General features: G+C 48.7%; 1 protein-coding gene across 2 annotated transcripts in view; it reads left to right on the top strand.

Moving 5' to 3' along the window:
• The window catches only part of IMPG2 (interphotoreceptor matrix proteoglycan 2), a 901,957-nt gene that overhangs the window by 81,556 nt on the left and 801,557 nt on the right, over positions 1 to 18,844 (top strand). For both annotated transcript variants that reach the window (XM_069637266.1, XM_069637267.1), the window contains exon 3: positions 5,829 to 6,089. In XM_069637266.1, the coding sequence (XP_069493367.1) occupies positions 5,829 to 6,089 (261 nt within the window). The remainder of the gene's footprint in view (positions 1 to 5,828; positions 6,090 to 18,844) is intronic.

Raw genomic sequence — 18,844 nt, forward strand, 5'->3', positions numbered from 1 at the left:
CGTCTTCTTGAGTAAGCATCTGACATTTGAGACCAGAGATTCTAAAACCCTATTAATATAAAGTTATCATTCAGGCCTAACACAAGCATTAGCACCCACGGTGGAGGCATCTCACTAAGAGACAGGTTGCTTATAAGGTGGAATATACCTATCGGTAAAAGCCAGCATTCTGTTCAGCCCCCAAGCAACCGCTGTGTTGCTCCTTCTGGTGTATTGCTTTAAGAACACACGCAATTGAGTTACGCCACTCAGTCGCGTGGAATAAAGGGGGCGTTCCAACGACATGCTTCAGTGCACGAGCAGAGCCTGGATGCATACTAAGGTCTCCTGAGTCTTCTGTGGAGTCCGGGGCTAATGCGGTGCGTGGCCTCCCAACAGGGGTGGCCACCAAACAATGGCGACAAAGGGGTCATTGGTGTGAAGGACCCGACGGTTGGGCCGTGTAACAGTGATCCCAGGCATAACCACAGAGGGCAGTGTGCAGGGGAGAGATTTCACCAGCCGCAGAGCCGACCTGTGCATCACAATGAGATATCTTGTGTTCTATTAACACACACAGGTTGTGGCTCCCTAGGGGAGTGCACGTGCGCCTCCACGGATAATGTTTGGATCCACTGCCACTTTTCTCCCAAAAAACCCACAGATTTCTTTTCTTCCTTTTTTCTTTCTCATAAGAAAATCAAGAAGGATCATTTTTTTTCGCTTTTCTCTTTTCACAAAGAGGAGAATTCCATCATCCATTGATGTTCGAGGTGTTTTATTTTCTCTGCGTCCAGCCTTCGGTTATGGAGACCTAGTGAGGACATGTGTTCTCTGGGTTGCGACCCCTGTCAGGAAAGGGGTACCTGTGCTCCCAGTACACACTTTCACCATTTGAACAAACAAGATGGAAGACAACTAAGACAATGAGGCTGCAGCCGCTGATGCTGCCCAGGTGAGAGCATGAATGCCACGCCAACAAGGGGCACTGGCCCAAATGCCGGAGTTTGATGTCTGGGACCAAGGTGGAACTTATGGATCGATTGTATTTTAGGGCCACTGGGAAATGCAATGATGAGGCCAAGGTGTCAACTCTTGTCTACGCAGCTGGCCCCGGGACATAGCATTTTCAAGATGCTGCAACCAGTCTGAGTCTTATTTGGCTGTGAAAAACACACTAAAGGAACACTTTATGTCCCTTACGAACATGGATTACAAATGGTTCATCATGAGCAATGCCAAACAAAATGATAATGAACACCTGGACACGTTCTATGGCCGGCTATGGCGTCTCTCAGCCATGTGTGCATGGGACAATGAAGAGGGTATGATACATAACCAATTGATTCAAGGGTGTGCACCCGGTAAGCTACGACATCAAGTGTTGCGGGAGCCTGGCCAACTTTGGCACAGATTCTGGAGCTGGGAAGATCGTATGAAGTGGCAGAGACACATGCCTCTCGAATGGATGCGGCTATAAGCACACTAAAGATCAATGACGTTTGTGCTGTGGGGTGCGTCCAGGGTACAAGAGAGATCTGGAGGACCATGACGCCAGTAAGAGAGAAGGTGAATTAAGGTAATTAATTCACCAGCGTCATGTCCACAGTGTGGGTATGACCTTCCCCACCCAACAGAGTGTCCTGCAAAGGGGAAGGCGTGTGGTAGATGTGTCAACTCTGACCACTATGCTCGAATGTGTCGCACACCGTTCCCAGTTGTGATACAGAGAGGGCCAGTCAGGGTGGGATCCCTTAAACAATGGTTCTCCCAGAGTGTGGCCCTCATGGATAAGGAGGAGGATGCAACCAGGTAGGAGGCAGAAGAGGAAGAGGATGAGGAGAACATTTTCTTCAGATCCAATGTGAGTGAGATAAAGGCGAAGGCAAGATGACTGCTGAAGTGTGTGGCATGAGTCAATGGTTCAGAGATTCCGGTATTAGTGGATACAGGAACCTCTGGTAATGTCATGGTGAAAAGACACTATGAAGCAATGGTGGATCTTTTAGCTCTGAAACAACGAAGAGCACGCATAGTCACCTTTGGAGGAGACCGACCAATCTCACTGATGGGTGCATTCATCTCATAGGTGGAGCACATATCCAACTCGATTAAAGTCGGATTTTTTGTCATGGACATAAGTGGCAACACCCTGCTAAGCTGTGCGGCAGCGAGGCACTGAAGGTAGTGAGCTTTGCGTACAGTGTGTACGTCGAGGACATCCAATCGGTGCTGGAGAGATTCACTCACGTGTTTGTTGGCATTGGACAGCTGGTGGGGGGACCCATCAAACTGCACATAGATTACTCTATCTGCCCAGTCGCCCTGAAGCATAGGAGAGTCCTGTTTCACCTACGGGAACTCGTAGACAAGGAACTAGAGCATCTAACACAACTCAACATCATTGAGAAGATGCAAGGACCAAAGCCCTTGGTATCACCCACTGTCATAGCGAGAAAACCTAAACAACCTGATTCTTGGTGAGAATATGTGTGGACATGAAGTTGCCGAACAAAGCTATAAAGAGGGAGAGGCACCAGACACCCACGATTGATGACATCATTGCTGAGTTGCAAGGTGCCAGTTTTAAAAAAAAAACTTGACCTAAGAGCTGGATATCAGCAGGTCATACTCCACCCCGAATCCAGGTACATATCTACATTTATGACTAACAAAGGGGTGTACCGTTACAAGTGTCTCCGCTTCACACTGTCGGCGGCTGCTGAAGTCTTAGAGAAAATAATACGTGGTGCCCTGGCTGACCCAGAAGGCGTCCTTAACAAAAGTAATTATATTCTGGTGTTTGCAGGGTTGGAATGTCGAACACATGGCAAAGCTAATCAAGACACTAGAACGGATCCAGTCGGTAGGCCTCACTTTGCATAAGGAAAAATGTGAGTTTCTCAAGACCAGCATTGAGTTCTTTGGTTTTGTTTTCGAAGAAGGGGGTGTATCTCCAGACCCAGGAAAAGTAAAGGACATCAAGGACGCCAGACTCCCGGAGAAGGTAAAAAAGAACTACACAGCTTCCTGGGTATGGTGACATACTATTAGGAAACTGGCCACACGGTCAGAGCCGTTGTGAAACCTGACTAAGAAAGACACGATCTGGCACTGGGACCCCCTTGAACAGTCCGCATTGGATGATGTGAAGATGGCCCTCATGGAAAATGACACTATGGCGTTCTTCGACCTGTCACTTCCCTCAGAAACCGTGTTTACACAACTTGATACCAATGGCGAAGTGAGGCCAGTAGCATTCACCAGCCGTGCCCTCTCAGAAACAGAACAGAGGTACTCGCAGATCGAGCGGGAGGTATTGGCAATGCTGTGGGTGTGCCAGCATTTCTGTCTTTACGTGCTGGGAAGACCCGTCACCAAGGTGACAGATCGTAAGCCCCTTGTGCCGATCATGGTAGGATCATCTACCAAGCCCCCGGCCATAATAGAGAGGTGGATGTTGGCCTTTCTAGAATATGGGGTCTGTCTGGTGTACAGACCAGGTGCCAACAATGCAGCAGGCTACCTGTCCGGGCATCCACAGAGAGACAAGGCAGACAGTGAAAACACCATTGAGGAAGCAGAGGAGCATGTACATGTGATCATTGAATCTACCACGCCGAACCCCATGCCTGTTTTGGAACTTGCGAAGGCCTCGGATGAAGACAAGTGTTTCGGCCTCTTCCAAGGGTTTCTGCAGAGGGGAGAGTGGAAGACAGTTCTGGAAGGCCTCAATAAAAGAACCCAAGAGGCCCATGTCACCCTGGAACAATTTTGGAAGGTGAGAGAAGATTGCATTCTCCGATTCAGACCTACTGCTGAGAGGGGCCAAAATGGTGATCCCAGCGAGCAAAATCCAGCAAGCCAAATCACTGGCTCACCAGGGACATCAGGGTATGGCCAAAACCAAGGCACGCCTATGATTGAAGGTGTGGTTTTTAGAACTGGAGAGGAGGGTGGATGAGTGTGTAGCAAGCTGCGTTTGGTGTCAAGCGGCTGCCCCGGCCCAATGAGAGCCAACCATTGAGTCCATGCCCTGGAGTGTACAACCATGGGACACTATAGACGTGGATTTTGGCTTGGCGGGGAGAGACAGGCCTTTTCTCGTGGTTGTGGACCAATGGACAAGATATCCACAAGTAGAATTCCTGGAATCAGTGGCATTTGACAACGTGGCGGCAGCACTGGAAAAAGTGTTTGCCACTCATGGACTGCTGCAAGTGGTGTGTTCGGACAACGGGCCATCATTCCAGGGAGAGAGCTTCGGACAGTTCATGACAGAGTACGGCATTCACCACCAAAAGGTAAACCCCCATATGGGCCAGGGCAAATAGCAAGGCGGAACGCTTCATAAGGACCCTTAACAAGGTATTCTACATCGCCCATGGCCAAGGACTGTGTCTCAAAAGGGCACTCTATCAGTTCCTGAGGGAGTATTGTGCGACTCCCCACTGTTCAACAGGAGTCGCACCAGCAGATGCCTTGTTCAAAAGATGGGCTGTTGCCAGACACCGGCAGGCGAGAACCTGCAGAGATTGATGACGACAGGGTGACCGAGTAGAGGCGAGCCAGAAACTAGTGTGAGAACATTTGAAGAGGACTCCGACCGCATCAACTGGTGCCCGGGAGATGAAGTGTTGGTGAGGAACAGACACCCGCAAGGGAAGTTGTCACTCCCATATGAACCCAACCCCATGGACGTAGTGAAAGTGAAAGACTTGATGGTGACAACATCCTATGGAAATGCCACCATCACACGGAACACCAGATTCTTCAATAGGATCGGGAGAACCTTCAGCCAAGCATCTCACCTGGAAGAGGTTGTGCTGAAGAGCCTGACGAAGGAGGAGGGAGTGACTGCCCTCATGTCTCATTGGACCAAGGAGAGGCAGGTGAGGAAAGGCCGAGCTGAGGAGGGGGCCGGCGGTACCAGGAACGTGCTGTTAGGGAAGACCTGTTTGCCTAAACTACTATGTGCTGGACACATAAAGAAAAGGGACAGGACATTGCTTAGCATTCAAATAAAAGTGTTATTATTACTGTTATACCTGTTATGCTGTTGGAATGTTTGCCACTGTTGTTATAAAAAGGAGGAGTGTGGTGTGTTGCTTTAAGAACACACAGGACACGACGGAGTTACGCCACTCTGTCGCGTGGTATAAGGGGGCGTTCCAGCGACATGCTTCAGTGCACGAGCGGAGCCCTGATGGATACCAAGGTCTCCTGAATCTTCTGTGGGGTCCGGTGCTAATGCTGTGCATGGCCTACCGACAGGAGGGTGGCCACCCCAACACTCCTGTTGCAACCACCACCACTTCCCTTTCTTTTCAAAAGAAAAATAAACTTAAACTTACCTTTCCCCTTCCATTTTCCTTCCACTCTGCTGTTGGCCATTAGTATCCCTTCTCCCCTCTTTGTTTTAAAGTCGAGAGAATAAGGACGTCCTTTGCCAGGTGCAGAGCTGACAGAAAACAACATGGGAAGATACTTTGTACTTAGGTCCAGCGAGACAAAGCTTGCTCTCTGACAGAGCTTTTGCAGCAATGTGTTTAGGGGGACTTAAGCTGCTCTGTTACGCAGAACGTCTAGCAAAGCCTTCACTTGTTTAATCTCTATGCAAGCCCTATTATATATGATTATCGATTTCATTTGAAGCGCTATGCCCTGCTGAGATTGCTGCCATTAAGTTACAGTTTGCTGCCCAAGGTAAGTAACTTGAAATGCTAATGGATGGTGTAATTTGTGATAACACGTTTTAAGTATTTGTATTCGTGTCAATTTGGCTGAAACACGTACACATGCTCTAGATAATCTTATACAAGAAACGTTATTGTTCTCATCTTTTTCAGCTGACAGTAAGACTTCTGAGAAGGAAACCCAAGGGACAGACGGGGCACCCATGCCTCACATCAGTGGGTGGTCGCTGGCAAAGCCACCCCGGCCTCATAAGTCTGAACAGGCCCCAGACGACTCGCACGACGTAACCTACTATGCAAGGTTGCATTTAAGAAAGAAGAGGTCCATTCTGTTTCCAAGTGGAGTCAAGGTGTGCCCAGAAGAAACGCACGAACAGGCCGTCGCAAACCATCTGAAGTATTTTAAACTCCGAGGTAAGTCACTGCAAGCTACCAGCTGCTGAAAGGACTGGAATGAGGGGATCTGGACCATGGCGTAAGCTTCTGAGTCAGCAGGCCACACTCCATCCTAAACTGGTCATGGGTCTGTGAGGGACTGGCCACGCAGGCACACCTGGTGGTCAACAGACATATTTGATTACATCACAGAAAAAAAGAAGGCCAATAGTATAAATGATTTAGAGATTTTCATTTTTTAAAAACATTGGGCCTCATTACGAGTTTGGAGGTAGTCATACCCGTAATAAGGGCATGGCTACCCCCAAACTCGGGTTCGGGATCCCTGAATGGGGAAATACCAGGCTATTCCGACCTTGGAGGGCCCGGTATTTCCCCATTCAGGGAACCCGGACCCGGTCTATCCCCATTCCCATTTCAGCCCCCATAGGACTCAATGGGAATGGGGAGCATGCTAACAACGGGCCCGTTAATGACGGGCCCGTTGTTAGAATGCTGGGCCACTCGCGGGACCCGCTAAGGACGTCTGGTAAAACTCTGTCTCAGCTGTGTCGTGCACTGTTCTGTGTCTGCAGCAAGCAAGTGCTGAATCAAACAGACAGTCTGTTCTGTGAGCGCCACAGTTCTGTACAATTCACAGATAGCGATACTAGAAACAGGAGCAGGGTATAGCTTAGTTGATGTTTTGTTGCGATGATGCACAGGGAGAACCCAAGGACACCCATGAATGAAGAGCAGGCGTAATGTGAAAGAGAAAATGCCACATACACACATGGCAGCATGTGACAGGTTCATACATCACCCACAATCTCAGTACAAAAAGAATGTGTGCACCTAAATCTACACTGGCAACTGCACTACATCTGCTGAACTGTCTCTGTAAGCAGTGATACCTCTATCAGGAAATCCTCTGTCCTCTCAATTCCATCCAGGTCCTCACAGTGCCTAAATGGATATGCCAACACTGAGACAGGCAGTATTCAACATTTACAATTGGGCAGTGGGGTGAACCAAAAGAAGGAGTCGGACAACTTTGTGACATGTTTCAAAAGAGTGTATGTATGTAAAGATTCTAGTTAATATGTGTCTGTTATTTTGAAGTAGCCTTCGGGTGTGTATGTTGGGCCGGACGCTAGATATTACATTTCCCTTAGTGTGCATTTTGGATAGAAAGTTGTGTGTGTTTGTTCTGTGACAAATCGAAATGATTCATGCACCACATAAACGTGTTAATGCACCTGCTAAAGACATCTGTGTAAGAGAGCGCAGTGGTGTAAAGCAGCTATTGCAGAGATAATTGTGTAATCTGCAGGTCACTAGTCTTAATTCTGATAGCAAAGCATGTAGAATCATTTGCCTGTACCTGCTTGCACGGTCTGAGCATAGTCTGCAGGTCACAGGTTGAAATAGCTTGCAGTCATGCAGCCTGGCGTATGTGTGTAATCTGCAGGCCACAGGATGAAATAGCTTGCAGTCATGCAGCCTGGCCTATGTGTGTAATCTGCAGGCCACAGGATGAAATAGCTTGCAGTCATGCAGCCTGGCCTATGTGTGTAATCTGCAGGCCACAGGATGAAATAGCTTGCAGTCATGCAGCCTGGCCTATGTGTGTAATCTGCAGGCCACAGGATGAAATAGCTTGCAGTCATGCAGCCTGGCCTATGTGTGTAATCTGCAGGCCACAGGATGAAATAGCTTGCAGTAATGCAGCCTGGCGTATCTGTGTAATCTGCAGGCCACAGGATGAAATAGCCACAGGATGAAATAGCTTGCAGTAATGCAGCCTGGCGTATGTGTGTAATCTGCAGGCCACAGGATGAAATAGCTTGCAGTCATGCATCTGCAGGCCACAGGATTGAAGTGTGGTGGGTCTAGCTCGGCCTTTCCTCACTCCACATTTCCCACACTCAGTACAATAAAACTGATTGTGTCAGGTAGGAATCTACGTTTTCTCAAATACTGCACGCATTTATAAAGCAAAGACGTCAAGAAACACATTATTTTCCCTCTAGCACAGGGACAGTAGAGAGGATATTTAGGCTGGGGGTTACTTTATTTTTTGTAATTTTAATTGGTTATTTATAACGCGCTTCATGCCCAGAGGACCCGGGGATTGAACGTGTGTTGCTCCACGTCGTCTTGCTTCCAAGGTGAGCGCTTTGCCCCTGAGCTATCCTCCTGGTCGAACTTTGGGAGCATGTTCTACTTTCTACAGAAACCGGTGACATAAGATTGCGACCTCAGGGCTGGCACAGCAACAGAGATGCTATATCATGGATAAAAACGCACACTGAAAGAAAAACAAATGCTTCCCGAAATATCAAACTCAAAAACAGGTGTTACCATAGCTAAGTATTCTTCATGAATAAACAATGGGAAGGGATTCATTTAATGAAGGTCCAATAAGTAACACATTTACGGGAAAAGACATGTACCCTTTGAATATTCTGAGCTGGGTAAATAACCCATGGAGTTAATGCACCTGCTGCAGAGACCTGTGTACAACCTGGTTTAAGGTATTTAGACATCTGCAGCAGAGATACTTGTGACTGCAAGGTTACATCTTGGAAAACAAATAAGCGTTCATCTTCCCAAAACGGATAAAAAATGAGTACCATTGATTGTTCATAATACTGCTATGAAGTCATAGGACTGGGGCAGATAGAACTGTGGGAAAAATCTACGTTTGATGATAAGGCATCCCCCACATGCATTCATTCCCTACCAATTAAGAACATCGAAATCTAAAGGTAAACTATGAAAATCCATCGTAAAATATACCTACCTACTGAGTTGAAGTACTGGTAAATGTTATTTATCAAGCCCAACATTTATAATCGGTATCAATTTATAATGATAAGAGCTCACACCTACACCGACACCCTCACAGTAGATGCATTAACCCACTGACCTAACTTGCCAACCTGTGACTTGCAGAGGCTTGGAGGAGCTTGCCAGCAAACAAATGTGTTTATGTTTTAAATGTATATAGCGCGCCAGGTACCCTAAGGCTTAAGTGCGCTGAAAACAAATTCAAGACAGACAGACAAAAAACAGAAAGGTGATAAGAAGCGAAAGCAGTATCATGGGGGGGGGGCAGATCCAATAGATGAGATGCAAAAATCTATGAGAAGAGAAGCGTTTTCAGCCCTTTCTTAAAGACCTCGGTGGATGCAGTAACTCTAAGTACAGGGGAAAGAGAGTTCCAGTTCTGGGGCGCTGCGGAGGCAAAGGCAGCAACCCTAGACTTCTTGGTCTTGAGACGAGGAACATTAAGCATGTTCGACTCATCAGATCTGTGGGTTCTGGTGTTTTTCTTAAAAGAGATAATTTCTTTAAGATATGCAGGCATTGTTCCGTGGACACACTTATGTGTAATACGGAGTAGCCTGAAGGAAACCCTGGCCTGCACAGGAAGCCAATGCAAACCTCTGCGTGCTTCTGAAACATGGTCTCTTCTTGCGAGACATTTGACGACTCTGACAGCTCCATTTTGTAAAACATGGAGACGGTGAAAATCTGATAAGGGTAAGCCTACCAGGAGGCTGCAACAATAATCAATTCTGAAACCAATAATGGCCCTTGCTAGAGTTTCCGAGTTTTTTTTCAGATACGAAAGGTCTGAGACAGCGAAACAGCTAAATATAGTAGGATGCGAGGAGACTAGACTATTAACCTGAGCCTTCATGTTCAGGTTTTTATCTAAATAGATGCCCAGAGTTTTAACTTTGCTCATGACATCAATTTTACAATTATCCCTAGTAAAAGTCTTATAATTGGGTCCCAACTTCTCGATATTATTCTCTGACCCAATTCATAAAAGCTCAGTTTTAGAGCTATTGATGGCTAAACCATTGGCCACCATCCAATAATGGATTTTTTTTTGTATATTTCATTAATTAATTTTTCATACTCCACATGGGATCCTGAAATAGGGATAACGCACCTTGTGTCGTCTGCATAATTTGCAAATATGATCCCTTCCCTTTCCAGCATCTGGAAGAAAGGGATCATAAAGATGTTGTAAACGCAAGGCGACACACATGCTCCCTGTGGAACACCATACATAAGTGTGGTGGGTTTTGCTTCAGCGCTGTCACTAGCGACTCTGACTTGCCTCCCCTCCAGAAAGGAGGTGATCCAATCTACCGCAGCTTGAGAAACATTAGCATTAGTCTTTAATCTGGTGGACAAGATGGAATGGTCCACCAGGTCAAATGCTGCTGACCGATCTAGAATCATGAGGAGCGATATATGACCCCCATCCATCTTATGAAGAAGATGGGACTTAAGAGCCAACAAAGCAGTCTCGGTTCCATGGTTCATCCGGAAACCTGACTGATGTTCATGGTAAATATGATTCTGCTCCAAAAAGATGGAAATCTGGTTATAGGCTACAAAGCAGACATAAGAAAGGGTAAGGCAAGGCAAGTCAAGTCATGGCCATGGAAGAAGATGTGCAGCATGAAGGGTAAGAAGAGTAAGAGATTGAGTACCAGGGTATTTTATTCAAACTACTTGGGCGAGGGGGTCCAATCCAGATCCACAGAAAGGTCAGTCTAGGCTCTTAACATTTTGATTTTGCCATCCCATTTATTGTTGACAGGATGATACCTCGGTTGCAAATCTAATGCAGACAGCAATCATTGAAATTAATTTTCTGTTTTTACCACTAACTGAACATGACAATATTTATCAAGCAGCAACATCAAACTGTGCTGCAAAGGACCTTATGTGTTGTTTCAAAGCTTGCAAAAGTTAATGGCTTAGTTGCTGCTGTAAATGGATCCAATTGTACCTCCAGCCACTTGATTTGTTTGTTTCTTGCTCAAGCACTGAGTAAGCCAATAAATATGCGTTGTGTATGGGTTTTAGGTAAGCATTTGACAGGCACTGCTATTATATGCCAGATAAGCACACCATGTTCACCCCTTTGCCTTCTTATAGTCAGGTAGGACCATTAAGGCAGTTCGTGGCAAATACCTGGCCCACGCCTACACAACGCCAACACTTTTGGCCATGCCCATGCATGTTTCATATATGACTTGCTGCTACAATTTATGACACTGTGTAGCATTGTAAATGGCCAGTGCAATCATATCCCATTTTAAACAACCTCAATGTACTTAAATAAAATGAATGAAAGGCTGAGTCGGTTCTGTCGTGACTGGAAGCTGTAATTTGCAGGGTGAACTGAGATGCTAGATGCAAGTGCTTAACACTCTTTGAGCTTAGCCAAACTTTCATTTCTTCAGATACATTCCATCTAATGCCATAGAAGAATACACAGGAGTTTCCAGTCTATTTCTACAGTCATCTGAAAATACATCCTTCAGTAGGCCTGTTCCGATGTGTAAACCCCAGTAAAATTCACATTCAACTGAAGAAACCACGGCTGCCGTTCCTTCCGTGGGAAAGTCAAGCTGCCCCTCTTTCCCACTTGCAACTCCACAGGCAACCTTCAAACCTGTAGTGGAAAACTAAGCACTCAGATACGTTGAATCTTGCTCTGCTTGCTCCGTTGTGGGAGACTCATGGACTCTGCTTTGGTACTGGCGCCTTCCAGTCTGATGTCTGCGTACCTTGGAGCTCCTTCATACGGCTCCATAATTTCATGTGTTCTCAGACAAGCTGTAAAGAGCCTGGACTGAAATGTGTGCTATGTGCGATGCTGTAAGTGACACACGGAATCGAGCATTGGCAATGTCAATAGTAATGACTTTTGTGTAGGCATGGGATAGACACTTGTCAGGCACTGCCATAATTGCACTACCTGGTCATATGATGGCAACACGAAATAGTGGGAATACCTGGATCAATATGTCGTTGCCTGCTGCCTGCCAAATACCTTTCCAATGCCTGTTCGTTCACCCGCCAAATCTGTTGGCTTTGCCAGTGTTTTATAACTCAGAGGAGCATATATGATCACACAATCAATGTGTTACAAGGAATGGGAAGAACGAGTTCGCTGCAACATAAAAGCCCATCCATTATGGGGAGGGAGCTGTGTGGTGCATAGGTTATAATGCATTATTTTCTTAAAGCTAATTCGAATTGGTGAGTTCCCTGGTTTTATAATTGAGAATGTTTTTGCAAAACACGAGCCACCTTGAACTCCATTGAATTTAAAGCATTTTAACAGCATAAATTGGATGGATTTGTTATTTTTTCTTCTCTGCCAGGGCCCGTGACACAGGATGTCTGCCTAATTGTAATGTGCAAACTTAAAAGGAGCCCAGTCCCTGCATGTTGTGACAAAATGAAGTGATGATGGGATTTTGTTTTGTCATGTAAAAAGTAAACTGCCAAAGCTAATCCCCAGGGGTGTCATTGGCACTGCAGTGACAGCACACATTGGTCTCATGTGCAACACAACAATGACTTAATGTAATTAGAAATGATGTGTAAAGTACTTAGTGCCACCCTACAATTGAGCACTGTGGGCAAAGGCCTGCCACTCTAATGCTTGCACCGGCCCTCGCTGGGTTGACAAGCAACCCAAGTGTGATGATCACATGACATGCGATAACGTGGCCGTGGCAGACCACGTGATATAAGTAATAAATGGGAGTCAGAAAGCCCGCCAATGGATTGCCGCTCCGAGACTGATAGTGACCTGGTGTGTGTATCGTTACTTCCTCCGACGTGCACCTCGGCCGCCGTGCCTAGCCTGCACCCTGTCGGAGCATCACATTGGCGACGAGAGGTGGCGAAATGGCCAAACTGCTGCCTGCCCCTTAACCCACATTGCGTGACACTGCAACGACTCGCAGATGCACCCAGGCACTCAGACTCAAATGCAGAGTCGTGCCTGTCATACACCATGCCTGGGTGCGACACACATGGGGATTAAGCTGTGAGTACCATCACAGCGCCAATTCTACCCCAGCCGCCCCTCCCCCCCACACCAGTGGCAACGGCATCCACCACTAAGGCCAGCATCCCCAGCTGGCCACACCTAGCTGCAGACCACCAGCCACCATCAAATTGCGCAGGAGCCCATCACAGGCACCGCTGGCCTGCGCCAAAAACATACATACGCATCACAGGCTCTTTAAGGCTGCTAGTGCCAGCACACCAGGGGAAACCAGCGAAGGATGGTGCAGCACCCCCCCGTCCACAGCCCCAACTGCACGTGGCACGTGCCCTGAGCCAGCACACCTGCCACTCTATGCATCTGGCACGTCTTGCACCAGCATGAAGCCCCATCATGGAAGCCGACCCCACTGCATCACCAGCCAGGCCACAAACCCAAAACCCTGACTCCAGCACGTGGTTGGACATGACACAAGGCTCGTTTATGAAGCTGTTCAATCCTTTTGGCCCAAGAGCAGCACTTCACTGGGAGCTGTGGGGCCAACAATTCGAACTAAGAAGGTTACAGATGATGAGAGAAAAGGGCACTGCTAATGCTCAACCTCGGCACCAAGGCGTTGAGACTTTTCAACGCGCTCCCAAACAGGGGCACATTAAAGGACTATGGCACACCCAAAACTGTACTAATGAGAAAGTCCAAACCCCAAATTTTGAATGTTTCAAAATGAGCCAAGCGAGACTGGGTCCGCAGGAAAACATTGACGACTTCCGTGTCCGACTCCGGGAAATGGCCATCGGATGCGACTTCCCCAATGAAGAATTTGCAGTCAGACAACAGGTCATACATGGCCTCTCCTCTTACAAACTTTGCAAAACCATACTATCCAAGACCAATCTCCCGTTGGAGACCATCCTCACCATGGGAGGACAGCGGGAAAGGACGGATGAGCACACGGCAGAAATAGAGCAGATGATCAGCCGCCTACCTCTCAACACCAAAACGCCAAACAACAGCATGAACAGACCCCAACATGAGCCTGCAGTAAGAAGACCCAGAGACTGCCTAGAGTGCGGCGGCCAACAACATAAAGAAGAACCAAGCCAGTGTATGGCACCACGTGCTACAAATGCGGGAAAGTAAACCACTACACGTTGGTATGTCTCAACTCCAAGAGAACGAGAGAACACCCGCCACAAGAAAAGGTCTGAGAATGGAAAAGTGATCCAAGGTCTAGGAATGTGCAGCCATCCCACCCATGGCTGCCAGACCACCGCCCATGGAAACAACCCAATAAAAGCCACGACACCCACAGAGGGCGAGCCTGCGCAGTCGAAGGGGATGACGCTGACAGCAGCAGTGATGACGGCGACCAATCGAGCAGGGAACCTTCCCAGAACATTGCAAACCGCTCCCACAAGTCGATAAAAGGCCCACATCATCCTGGCAGTCAAGCCAGTCAGTGGCAACCAACCACACACCAACAAATCACACCACACCTGCATGGTAACAGTCAAAGATATCCCTGTGGAAATGATGATTATTGACACTGGTGCCACTGTAAACGCCGGCCACAACCACAAAGTTTGACAAGCTCGACCTCAGACCAATCCTGCGGCGCAAACCTATACAACTATTTGCCTATGGATGTAAGAAACCCCTACCAGTCATAGGATTCTTCAAAACCACCCTCACCTACGGGGGGAAAAGTTGCAAAATACGCATCTATGTGGTTGACACTGGAATCGAGACGCTACTCAGCTGCCCAGCCGCCGAAAAACGACAGCTAATCTTGTTTACTTTTGCAATCCACGCCAGAGAAATTGACCAGTTGTTAACCAAGCAAAAGAAGCTGTTCCAAGGCATTGGGTGCCTAAAAGGAAGGACCGTATAACTCCACATCGACCCTACGGTGGAACCAAGAGCCGTCCGGCACCGACGGATCCCATTTCACATGAGAACGGCAGTCAAAGATGAACTCAACAAGTTCGAAGACCTCAGGATATTCGAATAAATCACAGTTCCCATGCCATGGGTGCCCCCCCATGGTCATAACAGTGAAGCCCAAACAGTCACAAGCTGTACGAATTTGCATTGACATGCGCCTGCCCAAGGCACATTACCCAACGGTGGATGAGCTCATCTTTAGCAAACTAGACTTAAGATCAGAGTACCACCAGATCCGTTTGGCGAAAGAAGTCACGGTATATCACAACCTTCTTGTCACACCTCAGGCTGAGAAGATACCGCTGGCTCAACTTTGGGTTCTCCACCGCAGCAGCGTTATTCCAACATGAAATCAGGAAGGTACTGCAGGACCTACCAGGAGTCACCAATGTCAGTGACGATATACTAGTCTACGGCAAAACGGCGAAGAACACAACAAACGACTAGCAGCAATGCTCCAGCGATTGGAGGAGTTTGGGCTAACCCTTCATGAGGAAGAATGCAAATTCAGGAAGTCCACATTATTTTTTTTGGATACATATTCAACGAAAAAGGGGTACCCCCAGACTCCGGCAAAGTTGCCGACATCAAAAATGCCCAAGCTTCTAACATCGCAGCTGAAGTCCATAGCTTCCTAGGCATGGCAACATATTGTGGGCAATTCATCCCCAACCTAGCCACCATCGCCACTCCACTGCGAGAACTCACTAAGACAAAGTCGACGCAGGAATGGAGCGAAGTACAAGAGACAACATTTCAGAAAATTATCTTTGTCCAGTGATGCCACCATGGCCTTCTTTGACACGTCACAGAAAACAGAACTTCTAGTCCAGTTGGCCTCGGGGCAGTACTAACACAAACTGATCAGGAAGGAATGATAGTCCCTATCACCTTTGCCAGCAGGGTGCTCACACCAACAGAGAGGAACTATGCCCACATAGAGAAAGAAGCTCTTGCTATCATCTGGGGTTGCCGACATTTTCACGTATACATCCAGGGCCACCCGGTGAAGTACTGAAAGACCACAAGCTGTTAGTCCCCATCTTCAAAGGGTCGGCACCACACCCCCCAGCCAGAGCGCTGGATTCTCCAACTACAACAGTTCTATCTGGAAGTACAATACCGAGTAGGGGCTGACAACTCTGCAGACTTCCTGTTATGGCACGCAAGATCTGCCACCGCAACGGAATGTGAAGCAGCAAAAGAAACAGAGGAGCATGTATGCCATATCATCGCATGTACCAAGCCAAAAACGATGAGGTTGGATGAAATAGCATCGGAAACAAACAAGGACACCTGCCTCCTAATCACCAAAGAGGCCATACTGACAAGCGAATGGAAAACCTTTTTCATGGCTGTGGCCCATCGAACACCACAAGCACAAGAGCTGATCCAAGCACTATTATGGTTCAGACATGAGCTGTCTGTCTCCGCAGCAGGCCTGTTCCTCAAAGAACACTGCCTCATAGTGTCCTCCAGCCTGTAAGGGAGAGTGCTCCAACTCGTGCATGAAGGGGATCGTGAAGACACAGGCCTCCCTCAAATCGCGTGTATGGATGCCGCACATACAGCAGAAAGTCATGACCCTTGTGGAGAACTGTGCCTCATGCCTAGCCACCTGCCGGCCATGACCACCAAAGCCCATGGCCTGCCCACCCAGAAGTGAACGCAGAAGGGACACAGTGAGTGTGGATTTCTGCACAATTGGCAATGAGGCATACCTCTTAGTAGCGGTAGACGAATACACACGATACCAGGAGTCAACTCCACTGATTCAGCATCCGTCACAACCGCCCTAGAAAAGCGACAACAGCCCACTGTTTAGAAGCAACGAATTCCAACATTTCATTGACAACATAGGAGTCTGATACCACCACATCACCACCACATCACACCGTACTGGCCCCAAGCCAACGGAGATGCCGAGAGATTCATGGCATCCATCAGCAAATGCGTGCAAATCGAGATGGACAGAGGCCGGTCATGGCTACCAGAACCGTACCTGTTTCTCTGGTTGTACCGACATACTCATCACTCGGCCACGCAAGTGAGCCCCGCAGCACTGATGTTTGGGGTGCCCATCCAAGCGAGGATTTCCCTATACCACTCCTGCAGGGGCCCTCAAGCAGACTTAGAACGGATGGAACAGAGGAGACAAGAACATAGCACAAAAGAAGACCGCACCAGGAGAGCAACACCAAGCCACCTACAAGTTGGGTACACAGCGCTGATCAGGAACCGAGTGCCCTTAGGAAGATGGAACTCCCCCCACGAATCACTGCCCTGGACCATAACCCATTGAGACCAGGGGCTAGTAACTGCATCCCGAGGATCAGAGACAGTCACAAGCAACGTGTCCGATTTCAGGCAGATACCAAGCACCACCTGGCAAGAGACTCATGAGGAAGGAGCCTCCACAGGAGCAAACCCCCCAACAACGGAACATGCTCCCCAGGCAGAAGACCGGAGAGAACCGTTGGAGACAACAACATGAGGCTGCAATTATTGTAGAAAATGTGTTGGGGGGGGATGTGATGATCACATGACATGTGATAACCTGGATGTGGGAGACCACATGATGTAAGTAATAAATGGGAGTCGGATAGCCTGCCAAGGGTTTGCCGCTGCGAGACTGATAGTGACTACGGCGGGCGAACGCGCCGGCGAAGCAGGCATGGCGAGCGCCGCCCCTTAGTGGGGGCGGTACAGGCCGCCCTTCCCCTCCCCCCACGCACGTAAGGGAAATGCGCCGGGGGGGCGGATGATGACGAAAAGGGGCCCGCCCCCCCCGGGCAGGGCGCGAAAGCTTCGGGGCAGGGCGGGAAACCGGGGAGAAGCCGGGCATAAAAGCCCGTGCTGGTGTGAGCATTCACACATCCTCCCTCGGTTTCCCGTCTTGCCGGAGCTGCGTTCTTTTTTTTTTTCCCGTCTCGCCGGAGCTGCGTTCGTTTTGCTGGCGACAGGGTTGAAGGTGGTGTTGGTGGCGTTCCAGCGTTCCAGCGTCGGTAGAAGGAGGACGGGTATCGCGTCGGTGCCGGAGGTCGTGGACGAGTTCGCGGGAGCTCCCGGTGGCTACAGCGGTCGGTTCGAAGAGCATACGAAGGGTTGGAGGTAGGCACTTGCCATATCTGTTAGCCGTGGTGTGTAGGTGGGGGGGAACGAGTTGGGGACGGTGTCAGGCCCGGTTCTCGGGGGGGTGGGGAAATGCAGGCGTTGTTGCAACATCGCTAGGGGAGGGAGGAAGGCGGCGGGGGTTTGCGGCACCATTTTTCCGTCTGGGGCAGGGCGGATCGAGCCATCGGGACCGGCGCAACTTGTTCTCTGTTGCCCCTTATCTCGCCTCTGCGTTGCAGCATGGGTCCAATTTTGCATTCGCGGCGGGCTGGGGAGGATGTGCCGACGGGGGTATGCACGGGGCGCTGGGCAGCTGGTGGTCACTTATAGTACATGCGCGCAAATCAATGTGACAGAGGTGGCGGCATAAGCAGGGATGGGGCGCAGCGAACTGTGCGGGCCCCTTTGCAGCATGTGCAAACGGAGCCGCCTCGGCCATCTGGGGATTGTTTATTGGGGCAGAGCAGGGGACAGGATACAAGCACTTGGGACCATATTGGAGACGCCGGAGTGGGGGAGCACGTGGCCGGGTATTGTCTTGCCGATGTTTGAGGAATGGGCGGGGAAACCGTGAGGGGGGGCCTTGGCGACGCGGTCGGTAGGCATACGGGGCCTTCCGGGGAGGGGTGCAGGACCCGAGGGGCAGTAATGTTATAAAAAAGTGCGGTCACATTATTCAGTTGTAACTCATTATATGCGGGTACGCAATGCTTTTGGGTGGCATGCATGCTGGTTGTGTAACGGCTCTGCGTCGCAGCATGGGTCTAGCTGGATCTAAGCATGTCTTTCTATATCGACGTATGGATGAGTGTGTTACCTTTTTAAATAACGCGCTACTAAAGCTACAGTCATTTTCAAATTTCGGGACATGGAAAAGTAATTTAACTGCCGGAGAGAT

The sequence above is a fragment of the Ambystoma mexicanum genome, chromosome 7p (assembly GCF_040938575.1).
Source record: "Ambystoma mexicanum isolate Mex_15411 chromosome 7p, UKY_AmexF1_1, whole genome shotgun sequence".
NCBI classification, from domain to species: domain Eukaryota; kingdom Metazoa; phylum Chordata; class Amphibia; order Caudata; family Ambystomatidae; genus Ambystoma; species Ambystoma mexicanum.